Below are 20,538 nucleotides of genomic sequence, written 5' to 3'. Positions count from 1 at the left end.
GAGGTTAGAGAATTAATAAGAGATTCAATAGGCATAGTATTCAAATCTTTAGCCTCCTCAATAGCAGTCACTATATTTTCCCAATCATTGGATAAGGCATTCAGGATTTTTCTATTTTTCTCACCAAGAGAATATTCTTTTTCTAGCACCTCTAAATCCTTAATGAGGTCATTGAATCTACAATACATCTCATCAATGTTTTCATGAGGTTGCATCTTGAAATATTCATACTTTGTAACTAAAATGGACTTCTTTTGTTCTCTAACATTCTCACTACCTTCATGAATTTCTCTCAGTTTATCCCAAATTTTCTTGGCTAACTTGCAGCCTTTGACTCTAATAGATTCATTTGAGTCTAAAGTACAATATAACACATTCATGGCTTTTGCATTTAATGTGAGATGAGCTCTATCCGCAGCAGTCAGTTCATTTCTTGTTTTTGGTCTAGATCTCTGAGTATTTTCATCTATAAGAGAGTCATCATATGGACCTTCACTAATAATAAACCACAATTCAATATCAATAGATTGCAAAAAAATAATCAGTCTTTCTTTCCAACTCACATAATTTGACCCATTAAACATAGGTGGTCTAATGACAGAATGTCCTTCAAAGAACATAGCATTGTTGGTTGTCATCTTTACTCCAAAACCGATTGAACTTAATCTCTAGGAGACCAAGCTCTGATACCAATTGTTAGGTCCGAAAACAACCCTTTTCTAGGCGACCACACAATGGAGCAGTTGATAAGAAAGTACAAGTGCTTGTGAGTAGAAGAGATAAACAATTTAAAAATCATAAACGTATGAATAAGTAAATAAAAAGGAAAGAATTGCAAACCAATTAACTACCCAACTCCTCTTGAGCTTGTAGATTGATTCAAACAAACTATTTCAAGTTGATGAATTACAATCACTATTGTGTACAAAGGAATGATCACTTCCTCCTCGCCCCAAGCCACATTTGATCAAGCAAGAAAGTTTTACTATCACTCGGATAACCCTCACAGAGCTACACTCATGAAGTATTCACTTACAAATGAAAAGCTTACAATGAACCTCACACCACTAAGACTACAAATCTTCTTTGAAGAGTATTTTCTTACTAAAATCTCTCTAGATCTTTTGTATCTTCAGTGTGCCAAAATTGTTTGAAATATCTGACCAACCACTATTTATATAGAGCCAAGAAAGTGCCTCATAAATGCTTCCAACGGATAGAAAGTAGCTAAACAGTCAACTATCAGTTGGTAGTGTCGGACGTTCGATAGCCCTGTTTTATGCGTCCGACAGCCTATGTTTTCAGAACCGGACCGGATAGCGACTCGGCCAAGGTCAGGGGTCAGGGGTCAATGGGTTCGACCGGGGGTCGATAGGGGTCGAACCGGATGACGTCATAAATAAAAATTATTTAAAAATTAAAATATTATATTTATAATATCTAATAATATATTGATATTAATAAAGGTATATTCATATATATTTGATGTTTCAAATATATTTAACAAGAAAATATAAAGAAATTAGAACAATTAAGTAGCAATTTATATTATTTAATAAATATTAACAAGTTTAGAATTAAAATTATGAGTTTAATTGAAAAATAACATCAAATTTTAGGACAATATTTATAAAGTATCAAATATTTGAGGTATATCGATAAGTTTTAACAATTTAGGGGGTCAAAACATAATATTATAAAGTTTGAATTTTTTTTAAAAAAAATTACTGTTGAACCGGAAACACCGGTTTTTTTCCGGTCAAACCCGGTTTTTGACCGGCTTTGACCGGGTTTTAAATTTCCGGTTTTTTAATAAGACTCGGACCGGCTACCTGGCCGGTTCCCGGTTCGACCGGCCGGTCCGGTCCGAGTTTCAAAACAGAGCCGACAGCAGGCAGAGAGTTTAAGAGATTTTTTTCAATTCTTTCGGACGTCCGGTAGGCTGGTTTTCTACGTCCGAAGATATTCAATGGTTTTCGGACGTCCGATGCAGTCTTTTTGAGCGTCCGACAGCTTTCAGCAACCTTTGTCTTCTTTCAATAGCACTTGTTCATGGAATCACATAACTTCATAACTGAAAATATTTCTTGGAGAGATATTAGTATCATCAATTTGTTTTGTAAACATCAAAAGATAGGGATCAAGATCAACAAAGGTAAACACTAGAATAGGTAATATCTTTTTCATTGATGGACCCGGAGGAGTCGAAAAGAACATTTTTGTACATACATTATTATCTCATCCAAGATTAAAAAAAATGATTGTACTTATTACTGAAATATTTGGAGTGGCAACAGCTCTAATGTTTGATAGAAGAACTGCACTACACGCTTCTACTTTAAAAGACCACATAACCTAATTACTGAAAGCAGTCTTTATTCCATATTAAAATAAACTGGTCATGCAAAATTACTTAAACAATAAAAACCGATAGTTTGGGATGAAGCTCTATCAGCTAAAAGATTTGTTATTGACACTTGAAAGATCACTAAAAGACATAATGAATAATGAAAAAGATTTTGGAGGGAAAATTGATGTCTTTGAGGTGATTTTTGGCAAGCTAGGGAAAAAACTGTCATCACAAGTTTTTTCATGTCAACCTTATTGATTAAAATGGAAAAGGTGAATCTAACAAGAAATATGTGTGCAAGACGTAACTCAAATTTTAGTGACTTTTTATTATGGGTTGGAAATAGAGAAAAACTAATTAAAGAGGATGACATGATTCAAATACCAACGAAAATGCTGATTAAATATAAAAAATGGAGAAGCTTTTGAAGAAGAACTAATGACAGTATTTATCTGCCACTAAAACAAAATGCATGCTTCGTAGAATATATGACAAAACTATGCAATACATGCTGCAAAGGTTGAGACAGTCGGCATTCTAAATGAAACAATAATTAGAGAGTTTCCTAGAGAAGAAAGAACTTTCAAAAGTTCTTGATGAAGGAGTTGACTACATCAATAGCAATTATCAAAAAATAAATTTCGAACTCTCTTACTCCGAATGGGATTATCACCATACAAGTTAGTGTTCAATAAAGTTTATCCAATCATGTTATTGAGAAATTTGGACCCTCAAATGGGTTGTGTAACGGTACAAGAATGATATGCAAAAGATTCAAAGACAATTTAGTTCACAGAAAAATTGTGATAGTAGACCACAACATGAAACAGGTATGCCTATCATCAATTTGTACGATTATATATTTTATTCAATGAACCCAAAAGTATCAATCATGAAACAGGTATTATAACCACAAATTCCTCTATCTCTAGCAGAAAATAAAAGTTACCAATTTCAATTCAAGAGAGGGCAATACCCAATTTGATTGTGCCTTGTAATGACGATTAATAAGGTATGAATGCAAACGATTTAACATATAGGTGTTTACTTGCCACAATCCCTTTTTTTTCATAGATTGTTATATGTGGCGTTATCTAGAGGGATGTCCATGTCAACTATTCTAAAAGAAGATCAAAATCGAGAAATGCTAACTTCATACGCCAAGGCATTATGTCTATAGGGAAGTTCTTCAAATACAAAGGTAATCACCTTTTATTTTTATTGACAAATGTGGTTGCAATAAATTTATTACACATTTCATTTCTAATTTATGATAAAATCTATGTTCCTTTACTTGTAGAGATGATGGACCATCAGTAATTGAAGCATCTAAGACAAATTCATTTGATGATTCCAAAGGTCAACATGAAATGCCATAACTCCAAATTGTTTCATATATTATCCAAATAAAATATCATTTCATATTATAAAACTAACTCATAATCTGGGTTTGATATGAGCATTTTTTATACCATTTACATTTTTATACACAGATTACTTCAAATAAATGCATGGGAGCTACCAAGTAATTAGTACTTTCAATAATATCCAAGTATTGTAATTCTTCTACTGCACTTGATGTATGAGTATGGTATTTCTATTATGCCAATTCAGAAAATTTAAGCTTTTAAACATGGCATTTTAAATTAGCAACTCCTTCAGCAAACAAAAAGTTTTAAAGTAAATGGTTGCATAACTGTACAATTGATCTTTATTTAGATATTTCATAAATAAATGATAGTCTCTTAATTTCATACACATATACTATAAGCAATTTTGTATAAAATAATAGAAAGCTTTCTAATGTATCAATGTTGGGCTCCTGCTGTGGTGGAACATAATAGCATTAAAGATTATAAATTTAAGTATCAATGTCAATATTTTATTTTAGGAAGAGAATTGCATTGCAATTTTCTTACAAAATACAGTTAGATTTAGAATGAAATTACTTAATTTTATTAAATATAGTTTAAATTAAATAACATAGTACTACTTGGTGTTATTCTAGTTGATTTTGAACATAATGCAAGGGATAACAAATCTAATTTGACTTTGACTTGCAAAAGAAAATAAAATTTTTGACAAAAGTGAAAGCTGGTAGTTAAGAAAACCTACCTTATATTTACTATGTTTTATCCTATATATATAAGCACAAATAATTTTAGGTGCTTGACAAGTTTTCTTTCAAAATATTTAAATAAGGGTAAAATATAGAAAATTCCCTTGTGGTTTGATCTAATGTGGACTTTGGATGAAAATCATCCAAATTAATGGCCAGATGAAAATTTCCTATATTATCCCTATTTGCAAAGTATACCAATAGTTAGTTCAAGACTCAATTGAAATTTTAAAAACTTCCTTACTTCATTTTAGTAGAAAAATAAATTGAGCGGCCAAATTGAAATTTAAAAAAAAGGCATCATCTTCTCCAATCATCATCTGCTACTTACATCATTGTTTTCATCATTGTTGCCATCTTCATTGCCAATTTCACCTACATCTTGGGTCTCAAATTTGTTTTAAATTTAGATTATTCACACATTTTCATGTTAAATTGCTTTTACATAATCATTCTATGACTCTTGAGAATCGTTTCAATGCTAATTTTATAAGATATAATGGTGATTTAAGGTAACAAAGAGGCTTAGACTAGTCCAGACTCTAATCCCATTTTGCTAATTTTTGACTAGTTTTGGTCAAATCAAACATTGTAATCGAAGTTTACTAGATGAATAGCACTTGGGATGAAAATTTGGTAAAGTTTGGACATTATTTGGTAATGGTTAATGGCAGTAGCAACAAGGGTTGTAGCTAATTGTGGAGATGGCAGCAATGGCAACTGGTGGTGGTGATTCTGTTTTGCTACACCAGGAGGCGAAGGAAAAGAATCATAAAAAAAATGAAAAAAGGGGATACAAATGGCTTTTAGTTTGATGATTTGATGCGTGGGAGGAGAAGGAAAAAATTAGAAAAGAAAAGAAGAAACAGGAAAACATGGAAAAAAAAAGATGAAAATGAAAGAAAAGTAAAAAAAAAAAAAAGAAATAAGAAGAAGTACAATTACCAAAATACCTTCCTCCACTGCAATGTGCACTCAGTTGTCATGTGTGTGTAATCCATGCTCCATCAATTTGAATGATTTTTGTCCAAGGTCCATATCGTCCAAAGTATAAAGAGTTTATTTGGCTATTTTTGAATGATATAGGGATTCCATGACCTTTGACTAAACCACAAGGCATTTTTCTATATTTTACTTTTTAAATAATGCTTAGGTGTCAAATTAGAGTAAAGATATCAAAGAAAACATAGGAATTTCAAAAAAGAAAAAAAAGAATCAATTTAAATTTTAGATGTCTACTATTGTCAAAATTCTTATATCATTATAACTTCCCAATTTTACATAAAGAATGACCTATAATAGCATCTTCAACAGTATCTGCACCTTATAAAATTTGTCTAGTTTCATAATTCATTATCTAATAGAATTCCCATAACTTTATTGTATGAAAGTTAATAACTAATAAAAACTAAATAATGTTTAGCAACTCACAAAAAACTTGCTGTCCCAAATGATACTTTTGTAAGAAGTTAAATTTGTTATTATATACGCCTCAAGTGAATCAAGTCTGAACAATTAATATTAGGATGAGAATAAGACTCTTAACTACTTTTATAGATAGTTGTGACTAGTTAACATATGTCAAACTTGATTCCAGTTTATAAATCCCCTAATGACATTGCGGTAGAAAATTTTCTATTTGTTTGCTTAGTAGTTTCTTGCAAATGTACAAATTGTTGGATCCTAAATTTTCCTCTTTTCACAAATATTCGTGGCTAATTAACATGTGCCAACATTCTTCTTGTTATTAATTTTTTTTTCCCTGAAACGATAGGAATATATTGATAAAAAACATAACTATACACTTGTAGAGCAACGGCTCCAAGATTGAAATGTTTGGATAAGCAATAATTATCTCACCAATGCTTTATATTCTGTAATGTCACATAATATAAAGTAATTGAAATTGAAGGCATTAAACATCAGATGATAAAAATAAGTCATCACAAGAGAACAAAAAAAAGGTGATAGCGACTAACTGGAAGCCAAACCTTTAGTGCATATATCCTTTAGTGCAAGTCATGAAGGGAACCTCAATATGTAGAATCTAAACAAGAAATAAAATACGGATAGCCTCATCAAATTTAGTGATTTATGTTTTTTTCTACAATGCCCTCATTATAAATTTTATTGGCTCTATTTTATTTCAAACATGAGTGTACTCTTAATTACCGTTAGGGTTTTTTTTTTTACGTGATTTGGAGGACCTTGACAACTATACATTAATTATTCAATCGTTTTGTACGAAAGATATTGATGTGTTAACCATTCCATTGAATTGTTATTATTATACCTCTCAAGCAATACATGGAGGACTACACCAACTAGAAGCCTGAAAATAAAAAATTAAAGCAACTTCCATGTAAAAATCTTATAGGTACTTGCAGCATAGAATTAGGGAAATGTTAATTATATTGCTTTCCCAAATGGCACGTTAATTTCAATTCTATCATCTTACCCAACTACCCTATCTACAGAAAAATTTAGTTTTTTTTTTATAATTACATTGTTAACATTTTTTATAATTACAAGTTTAACTTGATATATAGTGATACATTAAATAAATATTTTTGCTATATAATATGGGATTAACTTGGTTGACCTTTCATACTAGCCCAAAACTTAAAGCATAATTCATAGGCCAAATAATGCATGTTTAGCTATTGAACCATTAAAAAATTACAATGATTAGATCCTAGAGTTTCTCATTATCATTAGTAAATCAAAGTCACAAGCTAAAGCTAATAAATCAACCATCTAATGTTCCTTATTCATCTAACATTTGAAAATAAAGATCAACCAACACAAAACAAAAAGAACTAGAAATTCTCTTCAAAGAAAATGATGTCAAACCAGTCCTTTCTAGCTCTGACTACATATATCACAAATTTTGTTGATTCAATATATAAGTTCATAATTCTTTTTATTTAATATAAATCTCAAGGTCACTATTCTTTTCTTTTTAAGAGAATAAAGAATTGGGGTGACCTCAAATGCTCTTCTCTCTCTCTCTCTCTCTCTGTTTTTTTTTTTTTTTTGGGTTGCTGAGTTGGAATGACCTAAAATTCTGACGTGTAACCCTCAATACTTTGGAGGAACAAAGTCCCATCTGGGCAGTTTGAGAGAAAATTTTTACTGGAGAGCTTTTTGACTTTTGGAGAACGAAATGAATCTTTCATAATAATATCTTTCCTGATTTATATTGTTTGAATGTTGTACTAAATGCAGTAGAACGAACCGTGGACACAATAGAACCCCCACTTACCTGCTAAACTAACTAGACAAATCTCTGTTCCAGGCTGGCTGAATTTGCATGTTTTTATCTACAGCAAATTTCAAAATGATAAGCAGTACAACTCACTTGCGTGTGAGAGAGAGAGAGAGAATGTGTGTAAGCCCCTTCTTATAAGCAGAAACCAGCACAAATGAGGTCTCTAGCTAACAGATCAAAGGCCATGAGCTGGGTCAAGAATCAAGTCACACCACGATGAAAAGATACAGGATTTACACTACATACATAGGTGGATGTAAGTATACAAATGTTTTCTGTGGTCATTGTTCAGCTTCATTAAAAGGAAAATTCTACCATCAAAACTTCAAAATTTCTGCAAGAAACCTAAGATGATATGTCACCAATAGTTGCACAAGTCTTTTGCAATAAACATGCATTTTTAAACCCTCTGGCCTGTTGGTCGATCTCTTGCCTTTAGTTTTGTTGCAACAAGCCTTTGCTGCAGTAGTCTCACACTTAACACTTCATTGTTACCGTTTTCTCAAAGAGGAGAGGGTTGAATTTGCTGATTATCCTTTTTGTATTGGTAAGCTAGTATCTGGAACAGAAAAAGCACTTCATTAAGGAGTAAAAATGGAATATAAAGAGAATGATCATGTGCCTTTTAAAATGGATTATAGTACATGTCACCTAACAGAAGGCTCAGCAAGCACAATATCACAGAGATTTTGAATTGTCACTTACCAAATATATGGTGTTTGTGGAGCAACGGAGCCCAGATAGAGTTTCTTGGCCCTCTTGAATTTCCAAGCAAATGTTGGACCAATTAACCATTCGTGAAAGGGGATCCTGTCTATCAATCATTTGTGAATAATCAGCACTGGTTTTATCAACACCTGCCTCCTTAACTAACAGCATTTTAACATCTTCAGCTTCAAGTTTTGCTTCATCAGCAACGAGCTATGGTAACAAAATATTTCACAAAGGAATGAAGTTAGAAAACAACTAGAGAATATCTAATAACAGAAAGAAAAGAGAACTGTATAAAGAATCTGGCTCAGGGAATGGGCACCATCTTGAATTAGCTATTGACACTGTATAATACAAGAAATACATATTCCGAACACAAGATTTTGTGTCAAGATCCAACAAAAAAAAGTTATGTAACAAAATAGTTTTAAATGAATGTCTACCATTGTTGAACAGTGGAAAGACAGATTTTAACAAATGAAGCCACGAGACCTGGTTATATCTTCGGAATTGATTAGACCCTTGTCTAATAGATAAAAGTCCAGTGGTTAACATTTTGGTGACTATATATTCATGTCACTGTGAGACAATCATGTAAGAAAACTCTAACCTTGCGGAGTTGATTGACGGAAAAGCTTGACGGCAAACAAAGCCAGGGCTTTTCTAAATTTGGTATCCTTTCCTTGTCCAGAGAAACTAATGCAAATGGGGTTTCTGTCTGCAAAGAATAGATTTAGGACAGACAAGTGAAATTTGATGCCATGATCTACAGTATCACAAAATATGTAAATTAGAAAAACCATATACAGGAACTGTATTTGGACTGTTACATATAGATCTCATGTTGTTTCCAATGGATAAATAAATGATAGGTAGGACAATAGACCAGTAGCTTGAAATACCATATAATCAATCTTAGAGGAGCTTTCCAGCTGTTCCATCAACTTGGACATTCGGCTGCCCCTGGTGCCTCTGCCAGCATTCCCACCTCCATGTCGAGTGTGGCTACGAGCACCACCTCTGCCCCAAGTCAGCATTTCTGGATTGTGCGCAACCCCAAGAGGATTAACTAAATTTTCTCTCACTGGCTCCACTGGATTTTTGAGATATTCACTATCAGGATTAGCAGCTGATGGGGAAGGTGGTGGAGGCTGAGTACTAGCCCGTCTCTTGGGCCTGCAGTTCTTGATTTCTATGTGAGATCTGTCAGACGTTGATGGATCTAAGTTTCCTTGTAGATCATTTTCCCTCTCACTAACATTATCAGACTCTATATCAGTTCTCTGATTGCTTCTTCTTCTTGAAGTTGCATTGCGACTGCGGGGTACTCTTAAGTCATCTCCATCTCTATATGTTCTACGCCTCTTATTTAATGCTTCTGACTGTCGTCTAGAAATTTCAGCAATTGATGCTTGAACCTGCCCAATCACAGTGGCAGCTAAATCATTCTCACTTACACATTGTACATATTTTTATGTATATATAAGTGCATTAACTGAAGGAAGAGAAAATTTTTCTGTCTTTCTTTCATGGATTCACCTTGGCTGCAAATGTACAATGTAGGACTTTTATCCATTCATCTTTTTCCTTTCTTTTCGTGCTTTTGACAACTGGTTCTTTTCATCAGCTATTACACATAATTTTGAGGCTTTAAATGTTGAGGTGTGTAACTATATGCTCCACCAACTTAAACTAGCAATGAAATACTACTGTTCACAAATTTATGTTCCTAAAACTAAAAGTCTAGTATGTATGCCCATGAATTCACTATGCATCTCACAAGTTTATGAAATTACTTCATTAGAAACCTTTGCATAGTTATGATAGCTATCGGAGTGAAAACTGTTGCCACAACAATCTATGAGATGCTATTCTGAAAAGGAGCATGAGAAAGAACAAAAGACTAGGGAAAACATCGAATAAAATTAATTCTGTTAATTGATATATCTCAGCTTTTTCTGGTAAAGCCATTGCAGAAAAGCATCGAATATTGGGTTTATAGTCCCCCTAAATCTCCCAACACTAAATATTCCCCCAAGTCTGCATTGAAGTGGTAGCACTGCTGTACCACCAAAATAGTTTAACATTTTGACATTTAGGTTTAACAAAATTCTTAATGCAGGCAAGTGTTTGATCCAGCCACAGAAGGACTCCTTTTAAATTACACAGTATGAGATCCTGTAGAAGAAAGAAACCTTTCAGTGGAGTACATTAATGATATATAACTTTTGTTTGAAAGACTAACTTTTGTAAAACAAGTTTTTTGAATTTAATGAAGATGTAATGCATACAAAATGGATTTTTATTGTTAAGCTCCAAACACTTTTTGGGTCAGAAACAAAAGTAACCATTCCACTTCAGGGAACGAGTTTGATACATAACGGGTACAATTGCTGATTGCATGTGTCATGTGCCAATTGTAATGGTTAAGGAAAACATTCCACTATATACATACATATATACATACATACATACATACATATACATATATATAAATATATATACACATATGTGTATATGTATATGTACATAGACATATACATATACATATACACATATGTGTATATTTATTTATATATATGTATATGTATGTATGTATATCTATGTACATACATTGATACATATAGAGATATACATACATATATACATAGATATATACACATGTATACACATATATACATAGACACATATATATATTATATGTATATGTATGTATATATATGTACATACATTGATACATATAGAGATATTCAGACATATATACATATATATACGCATACATATAGACATACACACACACACACACACACACACACATATGTATAGAGAGAGAGAGGAAAAAGAAGAAGAGATGAGCATGAGTTGCTGTGATGAAGACTAAGATAAAAGAATCATATATAGAAAAGGAACTTGATTTCCCTATTCAGTGTATGGAAACAAAGAACACTGCTCCACATCAATTTAAATTCTACTTAGTGGACTTTTAATCACAAGACATCATAGAATTAACCATAGACAAAGAAAAGACACCGAAATTATGATTATAATTACTATTAACACCAAACAGGAAACTAAATTTGTCAAAAGAACATTAGATAACATCCAGCAGTGAAGAAGGAGCTCATAATTAAACTGAAACTAAATGAGGCAGATTACTTGGACAAACTGGAAACAAATCACATATATAACAAAAATAATTTTTTATGAAAGATACAGGGAGAGCCTTATTCGCTAGCTCCATCATATTCTGCCCCGTTCTTTGTCCCCAAAGTATACCTAACAATAAATCTGTACCTGGAGCCACTGAGGCCAACTTTTTGATTTCCAATATAATGTATTTATCACACCAAGCAACAGAATTAGCATATAATACTAGTTAAACTTGGGTCAAGCTTTTAGCAAGCAGGTAAAAGGTAAGTGAAGCAGGTGAAGATAAAAGCAGCCCATTGTCAGGTAAAAATATATTACGTCCACTAACATGAAGCAAAAGCTTGGTAATGGATCTATATACTGAAACGACACTTGCAAGTTGCATATGATTTTTCTCATCAAGGTCTCTAGGAAAAGGACTCTAATTACTTGAGGGTTAGGGTAGAAAACAAATGGTAATAGACCTTTCCTAGCTATCACTTCTGACTTAGGCATGAATAACATGCCATAAGCATAGGTTAAGATGTATAAAAACTCGTAGAATGGTCGACAAGAAGAAGGAAAAGACAAACAGAAAAATACAAAAGTCAAGACAGATGCAAGCAAACATGAATCTCGCTGGCATTGGCTTAATGACCTGCTTATTCAGTGCTTTTTCCTCTTCATGAAAGACATTTTCCTGGAAAGGACATCCACATAAAACAGGTCAGCCAATCATATACCTTGTTGAATTTAAAGTAAAGTTGTAATGCAAACCAAATATCCAAAACAGAAAGAACTACCTCTAGTTCGTACTCTGCAAGGTCAGGATATATAGCTTCAATCAAGGCATCATAGTCTAGATCAACTCTCAAAGAACGTCTGCTGGAACAATGTATGCGGCAAGCAGGACATTCATTGTTCCTGCAAGAAAGAAATATTCATTACAGGTTTCCTTACACCATCTCAGAGCAACATTACTCATCCAAGTTGAAAGTACCCAATAAATACATCGGATGCGCTGCAAAAAAATAAATGAGAGCAAATTATTTTCATTACATACCCTATTCGCATTGATTTGTCAATGCATTCTTGGCAAAACCGGTGCAGGCATCCCATAACAGTTCGAGTTTTCTTAATAATGCCTGTTATACATAAGTTGCAGAATAATTAGTGACAGAAAATAATCAATTCACCATGGACAATGAGCTAGAGACCAGAAGGCGAGTTTTTCTGCATGGATAACTATATCTTGAACTGTAATTTTATATGAATCCAACAAATCATAGTTGCAGATGGTTTATTAAAAGGATCCATGAATCCATGAAATGATGCATGCGAGCACACACACAGACATAAGACACAGAGTCACAGAGAGAGAGAGAGAGAGAGAGAGAGAGAGGTGTTCAAATTACTCGAATTCAGTAATTACTATGAAAATCTTTCTATAGTGCAAAGAAAGTCATTGCAGACCATGAAGTAAATAGTATCATGATAACACTTTCATCTTCAGTCAAAGAGGTTATCAGGATGTGAACAAATCTACAAGGCATGTCTGGTCATAGTCACAAAACCTATGCACGGAAACTACACGAAGAACTCAGACTTTATCTATCCTGTTACCAAATTTACATACATATGTTGAGCCATCCAATTATAGTTGCAAGTTTAGTGTTAAGAGATACTCTAAGACCCATGCATGGCTTTATGCAATTATTTTTGAAGGTTGGTATGGTATGCCATGCTTGTGATGACATGATATAAGGAGATATGATCACCTCAGAAAATGAACAGCTAATTTCAAATAATGTTGAAAATGCATTGAGTATATAGAATTAACTTTTAGAAGAAATCCAGTTTCTAGAAAATTAAGTGACTAGAATGCATATATTCTATGAATGTAGGTGCATTTTCTAGAAAATTGAAAATCATGCATCAATTCTAGGACCATAACTAATTGTAAAACATAGAAGAGAAGCAGCTGAAGATTCAGCAGGCCTGAATTCTTATGTATTAAATCACTCACACCTAATTATACACAATCTACTGAACAATGAATGTCACCTCATTGGGAATCTTCATGTTGCTAAGGCACCATAAGCATACCCAGGTGCTATTAATGTGCAACATTGCTTCATCTATCTTAATGTACATGAGAACTGACTCATAACATGGTGCAGTTAGCTATACTAACAGATACATGACAATTTGCAAACATCTGCGCAGAAACACATAAGGTGACACATCAGCAGATCATGGCCACTACATCAAAACTTAAAATAACGATATTGGACGCAATCCCTATACACAACAAAATCATATACCAATGCTAAGAATTAGAAGTTCAATAGGAACCAAAAAAATGTAAAACTCAGAGATTATGTTAATATCAACATGTCTGCAGCTCCAGTACAATAAATTATTACATGAGATTATAGGAAAAAATTAATAACTTGAAAAACAAAATACCTAGACAGATTGCACATTCTACATTTTTATAAACATTTGAGCAAAAAAAAGTCTCTCATTGTAATCCTAGCAAAAAATTGAACGTAGTAAATAATTTACAGAATGATGAGGAAGAAAAACAACAAAAGTACCTAGGCATATGGGACACTGCACATTGGTACGAAGTGCACCCCGTACTATGGCGATAATTCTGTAAAATCCACAAAATGTGAAGTTAGTACTGATGCCACTGTTCAAGCAACTAAACACAGAAAACATATCCGTGACCAACCCTTTTATCACCAATGACAATTATAAGGTAGAAAAATCTAATTCTAGTAACCAATTATACAGAAACTGCTCATCTAGAGCAAGAAGGCATATCACATAACAAACTAGCCAAAGTAAATATGGGCTATAATATCAATATAGCACTAGAGAGACAAGGAATTTGAAAAAAAAAATTCCATATAAAGCTTAGCTGCAGTGTGCGCCATGCATGCTTGAACAAATGAAGGAGAACAAAGATTGCACGGCATGGCTCATCCAATTAAAAATGGTAGCAACGTTAAGGTAATAGAGATGATATAGTGTGGGCACTTTAACCTTATACAGAAACAAAGACATTTTGTGCAAACAACCTAATTAGCGAATTCTGATAGACTGCAAAGCCAGCAATTATACAACAGATTTTACCAAATAATAAGAATAGCTACTCACACATCTACTATTTTAAAGAATAGAACATCATAATGATGCATAAGCCTTACATTGATTGAATATGGAAAGATAAACACCATAGTTTACACCTTTATGAACTTTAAAAGCACATGCGACATAATTCACAAAATCATATTCTTCTTCAGAGTATAGAAAACCGCTGACAAATGAAATCAATACGCATCAAAAAGCAACATTCAGAGACTGTTTCGGCATCGACTCAAGCACCTTGAATGCACGAACACTGCCCGAATCAACTTACCCCCAAACAAATTTTACATCAGACGTTCATGAACATGTGGTGATTCGATAAAAAATTTTCGCGTACGGAACAACTCAAAATGCCTAACACATGCGTAAGCCTCGAATTAATGCACGTAATATTCAAAATCGCCTCAACATCTATCAAAACAAAGTAATTATATGTATCAAAATAAATTCCTGCCACCAGATAAATTCCACATGCATGGATACATACATACATGCAAAACTGACAATCACATACATGAATTGATAAACAAATAAAAGAAGAGTCCTTACTCGTCAAATTCTTCCGGGTCAGTTCCACTTCCACCAGAATCTGAATAATTTTGACAAATTCAACAATTAAATTAGTCAAAATCACTCTTTACTACTGCGCATAACTAGCATCGAAAACCAATCCAAAAATCAATGCTAGCAAAATGGATTTCAAATTCGACGCCCATTTAGCTACCTTCATCTGGATTCGGCTGAACTGGTTGCTGATCATCAGGGGCCTCACGTGGTGGCTGATCTTCAGCTTCTTGAACTGGCTGCTGCTGTTGCTGCCGCAGCTGCGGTTCTTGATCAGCTGCCATCTTCGCCGCTTGATCACCTCCAATCCTCCGCGATTGTTTACGCCGTGGTCGGCTGGAACGAGGGGTAGAATGTTCCTGACCACCTTGAGGAATTGAAGTTCGTTTCTGTGCAGCCATTTTTGGGACTTCTTTTGTATTTTCCCTTTCTTCCTTCCTCTTATGGTTTCCTCTGGCAACTTCCAAACCACCCCTTCTTTAATGGATTGCGGAGATTATTTGGAAATAAATGAAGGGACTGAAGAAGACGATGGTTGCAGGCTATGGGGAGGATAATTGACTGAGGAGAGTGATGGAAGAGTTGCTGTCTTTTGCTTCTTGTTTATCCTCCTTTCTCTCGAAGTTGAACTTGGAAGAACGCTCGTGATTAGAGAAATTAAAACAAAGGTAAAATTTCGATGTGGAAATTAAGCAGAAATTATGGCCTTTTCACAAATTAGTACAAAAGTTTCCCTTACTGTTGGAGTGTTAGAAATTTTCTCTTTATCTCCTAGTCAAAATCAAATTTTTGTGGATTTTTTTTCACTTTTATTACTATGTATATTTAAATTGGTACAAGTTGTGTTGATCTAATAATTGAAAATAAAACTCTATAATTGAGAGGTTTTAGATCCAAATTTCTTGTCCCCTTTTCGCTTTTTAAATCTTACCCCTTCACAAGATTTTATAGTCTCTTAAATAGAAGTGTTTGAGTATGTGTGTGTTGATAAATTATTCATAATTCATGAGAATATTGATTCCCAAACCTTTTTTCTTTTGGGAATTGTTACAGAATTTTTTTAATTCAATTTTTAAGTGCTCAAATTAGAAATGAGAATCTTAAAAATTGAAAGCAAGGCTAATTGGCTGTCCTATGAACTTGAAATTGTGTTTTCTATCTTATATATTGGTGTTGCAAAAACATGGTTGACAATTTTCTATGTGTAATTAAATAACTAAGTTTCTATACTTGCTTACAATGTGCAATGTGCGTGTAGTGAGTTTAGAAAATTACATTGTACTTGAATAAACTAGAGATAATATATATATATATATATATATTCATCTTGTTTCAATATAGCATTAGCCTAAAGTTTGCTCCAATCTAAGGTTATATAGTATTTTTTTCATTACCAATTCAATGGTATAACCAAATTGGCTTTTTTTTCCCCCTAATTAACCAAATTGGCTTTGTATTTCCTTCTAAAATTCTCCAAGATAAGGATAAGAATTACGTATTTTGATATTGCTAGATCAGGCAATCAATGTAATTATGCCAAATCAATATGATTTTTAACATCAATACTCATGTAAATTTGCTTACTATTTTTATCATGTATATGTGTGTTTATATATGCATACGTGCATACATACATGAATTTGTATAGACAGCGTATAATGTATTGATGAGATGACATAATCTGAATTTGTAATTTGTGTATTTTACAATGAGATTGATGTTTCAAGTAAATCCATATCACTTAGATATTGATTCTTATAGCAACCAAGAAACAGTGCAAATTTTTATACTAATTATGCATTATGCATTAGCATTCAAAAAAGGAGATCATTTTTAAAAAAATGTTGAATGACAGTTAATTATATTTCTTTAGAGAAAGAATAGAGAATGAAGAATGTAAAAAAATATATATTATTTTTAGATGAAGACAATATAATATAGGAAATGATATTACAATATTCCTTGATTTATCTAGTTATTTTTTGTTTTCAACTAAATCTAAATTGGTAAGATTGCTTTTAGAAAAAATTTTGCAGTATTCATTTTTTGAGAAAAAATTTTCTCTATTTTATTTTTTATAAAATGAAATATATATAACGAGTAATATGAGTAATGTCTAGATTCTAGAATCTCAAATTTATCCACTAAACTAAACCCTTCTCAACACATTAGTGGAAGTTGGCAACCGGTTGTAGCTTATTAAGCTGTTTTTTTTTTTTTTTGGTTATTTAATCTTTTAACAATAGAATTCTGCTTTATCAATTTTCCAACTTGATTTTTCACCAATTGCGGATTTGGGTATTTGAAAATGGTTGACAATTAGAATAAAGGCAGGCAGTAACTTAATTCAGATTTGTAGCCAATTACATCATAGGTTTGAAATATAAAGAAGAAATTAGTGTCTGCCGTTATTGTTATATTTATTTCATATTTTTTTCTACTTTGTTAAGCATATTTAGCCATACAGAATTTTCTTTCTTCATGTTAGCTACAAAATCCATCCTTGAACAAGTATTCAAATAGGGTTCACACTTTCTATAAACCTGATAAGCGAAAGAGAGTGTATGAAAAAACATCAAGTATGTGAAAAAGATAGAAAAGAAAAACAAATCTAACCCCTCCAATAATGCATCCATCAATGGAGGAACCTGCAAATTCTGCATGGAATAGAAAGATAAAAGTAAGAAGAAAAAATAAAATATTTGTAGTGATTAGTTTCCATGAGATTTGTTAATAAACTCGATATTTCATTAGAATAATAGCTATACAAGAATTTTGGTGAATCTATTACCACAAGATTTTCTTCTTTTTTTTTTTCTTTTTTGGCTAAAACCCCAAAACCATGGAAGGTGTGTACAAGATAAACACTGATGCTGCAATCTCAACACAGTCGATCAGAACTGGTAAAGGAATAGTGGCTAGAAACTGGAAAGGAGAGGTACTGAAAGCTTGGGCCATAATGGAGGAGAAGTTGGGGGAACCAGAAATTGAGGAGGCTGCAGCAATTAGAGATGCAATGCAATTTGGAAAGGCAGCAGGCTGGGGAAGAATCGAAGTACAATTAGACTGCAAGAATGTGATAGACTGTATCTTAACAGTCTCATGCAACAATAGCAACTGTGTTGTGATACTGGAGGACATACAAAAACTGAGGGAGTTTTTTGAGCAATGCAACTTCTCTTTTATACATAGGGAAGGGAATGAAGTGTGTCATAGGCTAGCAAAGTTTGCCTTGAAGCTAGTTAATGATGTATATTGGGAATCATGTTTCCCTGGCTGGATTAAAGATCTAGCAAGAATAGATTATGAGAGCAATGAGCTCCTTTTGTAAAGTGCTCTTGTATTATCAAGTTTAAATCAATACAAATGTTATCATTTTGACAAAAAAAAAAATAGAAGGGATGCTAGCCCCTATTATATTATTGGAAAATAGACCAATACAAAGTAGACGAAAAGGAAATAAGGAGTATTTACTCCCTTACAATTTGCGCACGAACAAATGGAACAGCTGTGCATCGAGTACTAGAGCTGCCCTAACTAATGATGGGAGTTGATTAACATGATCAAACACATAGTCCTGACCCAAATCCAAAGTCGCAACCCTATCGGCTGTCGAGTTTGCCTCCCTATACACATGCCCTAGAGACGCCTGCAATTTCTTAAGCCAATAGCAAAATTGACGAAGTGCATTGCACAAAGGCCATTTACCTGCAAACCTAGACGAAACTAAATGAACCAGCAACCTGGAATCCACCTCGACCAGAAATCTAGCAAAACCACATTCTGCACACATCCTCAAACCAGCTAACAAAGCCAATGCCTCAGCAACTAACACTTCCACATCTCCAAATTCCTTGTACCCTGCAAATACCAACTTGCCCTCACAATCCCGCACCACGACACCCCCTGCAGCACGTCCTTCCCTCACACTTGCATCCGAGTTAAGTTTATAAAGGTTTGTAGGAGGCCTAACCCACCGAATTAACAATAACTTCACCGACTTGGCTGTAGCCTGTATACCATTTGCCCAAATGCAATCCTCATCCTCTTGAAAATGCTTCCCACTAAGGCGCCCATCCAATACTAGCTGCTTAAAAAATCCCTCAACCTTCGAAATCACTCCTTCCACATTAAAGGAATAGCCTTCATATTGCGCCTTATTCCTCCCTTTCTAGATGTACCAGCACACCACTGAGAGGAGCAGCCCCCGAATGTGTATTTTGCCCACTCCTGGCAAAGAAAGACACCAAGAGAAGAGCAAGGATGCAACTCCTATCCAATGCCCTCCAACAATTCCAAACATCCCTGCACAATGTATCCAAACTTGTGTCGCTACCATACCTGTAACAAAAATATGATCTACAGACTCCTTGGTTCCATAGCAACGACACGCCAAGATACTAAAGCAACACCTCTATGCTAAATGTTCACATCTAACGGTAGGAAATTCTGCAAAAAACACAAAGTGAAGAAGGAAATTTTCAAAGGCAGAATGGCGGCCCAAGTCACCCTATCTAGCACTAAAAAATTTCTCCTCTGCCGAATGCATTCCTATGCCGAAATAGTAGTAAATTCACCTGAACTCGACTGTAACCAGATCAGAGTATCAGGTTTTGATCGATCAATTGTAAGCTGATTGATAGATCGCACTAAGGAGGGTGGAAGAACCTCTTGTAACTTCCACACATCCCAATCATCTCCATCAAAAAAATCAGAAACAAGGACCCCTGGCGCAACCTGTCTTTCTAGTTTACTATAGAGCAGTTCATTAGAGCACTATATATCATACCAAAAGTCCACACCACCTTGCCCCACACACCATCTCATTTGGCTCTTAACTAAATGGCTCACCTTCAGTAGTTGCCACCAAGTCCCAGATGGACGCTCTGTTGATACAACTACTGGATGCTGAACCCCAACATACTTTTTAAACATGAACTCAGACAAGAATGACTTCCTCTGAAGCAGATGCCACCACAACTTATAGGCAAATGACGTAACCATGTCTGAAAACGACCTAAGTCCTAGACCCCCTTATCTACTAGGAAGCATACCCTCTCCCATGAGCACCAATGGATTCGACGATCACCCCCTCCATTGTCCTAAAGGAAGCCATTAAAAATTTTACTCAATTGTGAGAGCACTGCATTAGGAGGCTGGAGCATCTGTAACAAATACAAGGGCATGGACGAAAGCACATGATGAAGTAGGTCCAACTTGCCCCCCTTAGATAGG

At 33.9% G+C, this 20,538-nt stretch overlaps 2 protein-coding genes across 2 annotated transcripts; one reads left to right on the top strand and one right to left on the bottom strand.

Annotated features, from left to right (window-relative positions):
- Positions 1-7,957: 7,957 nt before the first annotated feature.
- Positions 7,958-15,704, bottom strand: LOC113737538 (putative E3 ubiquitin-protein ligase RING1a). The gene is made up of 11 exons (XM_072083078.1): positions 15,464-15,704; positions 15,289-15,328; positions 14,799-14,908; positions 14,181-14,321; positions 12,644-12,725; positions 12,384-12,504; positions 12,239-12,280; positions 9,354-9,869; positions 9,062-9,169; positions 8,446-8,661; positions 7,958-8,299 (listed from the first exon to the last, which is right to left on the bottom strand). The coding sequence occupies exons 1-11, from the start codon at positions 15,702-15,704 to the stop codon at positions 8,243-8,245; spliced, it is 1,674 nt and encodes a 557-aa protein (XP_071939179.1). The 3' UTR covers positions 7,958-8,242.
- Positions 15,705-18,145: 2,441 nt separating this feature from the next.
- Positions 18,146-18,634, top strand: LOC140037911 (uncharacterized). The gene has a single exon (XM_072083077.1). The coding sequence runs from the start codon at positions 18,146-18,148 to the stop codon at positions 18,632-18,634; it is 489 nt and encodes a 162-aa protein (XP_071939178.1).
- The last annotated feature ends 1,904 nt before the right edge of the window (positions 18,635-20,538 follow it).

Source organism: Coffea arabica, chromosome 3c (genome assembly GCF_036785885.1).
Source record: "Coffea arabica cultivar ET-39 chromosome 3c, Coffea Arabica ET-39 HiFi, whole genome shotgun sequence".
NCBI lineage: Eukaryota > Viridiplantae > Streptophyta > Magnoliopsida > Gentianales > Rubiaceae > Coffea > Coffea arabica.
This window is presented reverse-complemented; position numbering and strand designations above follow the sequence as displayed.

Bases quoted from the DNA above. Each gene is read 5' to 3' on its own strand.
- LOC113737538 (XM_072083078.1), bottom strand. From the start codon at position 15,704: ATGGCTGCACAGAAACGAACTTCAATTCCTCAAGGTGGTCAGGAACAT. The intron at 15,329-15,463 runs GTAGCTAAATGG...AAAATTATTCAG, and splicing joins TCAGCCGAATCCAGATGAAG to ATTCTGGTGGAAGTGGAACT. The intron at 12,281-12,383 runs GTAGTTCTTTCT...TGTCCTTTCCAG, and splicing joins TTGCAGAGTACGAACTAGAG to GAAAATGTCTTTCATGAAGA.
- LOC140037911 (XM_072083077.1), top strand. From the start codon at position 18,146: ATGGAAGGTGTGTACAAGATAAACACTGATGCTGCAATCTCAACACAG.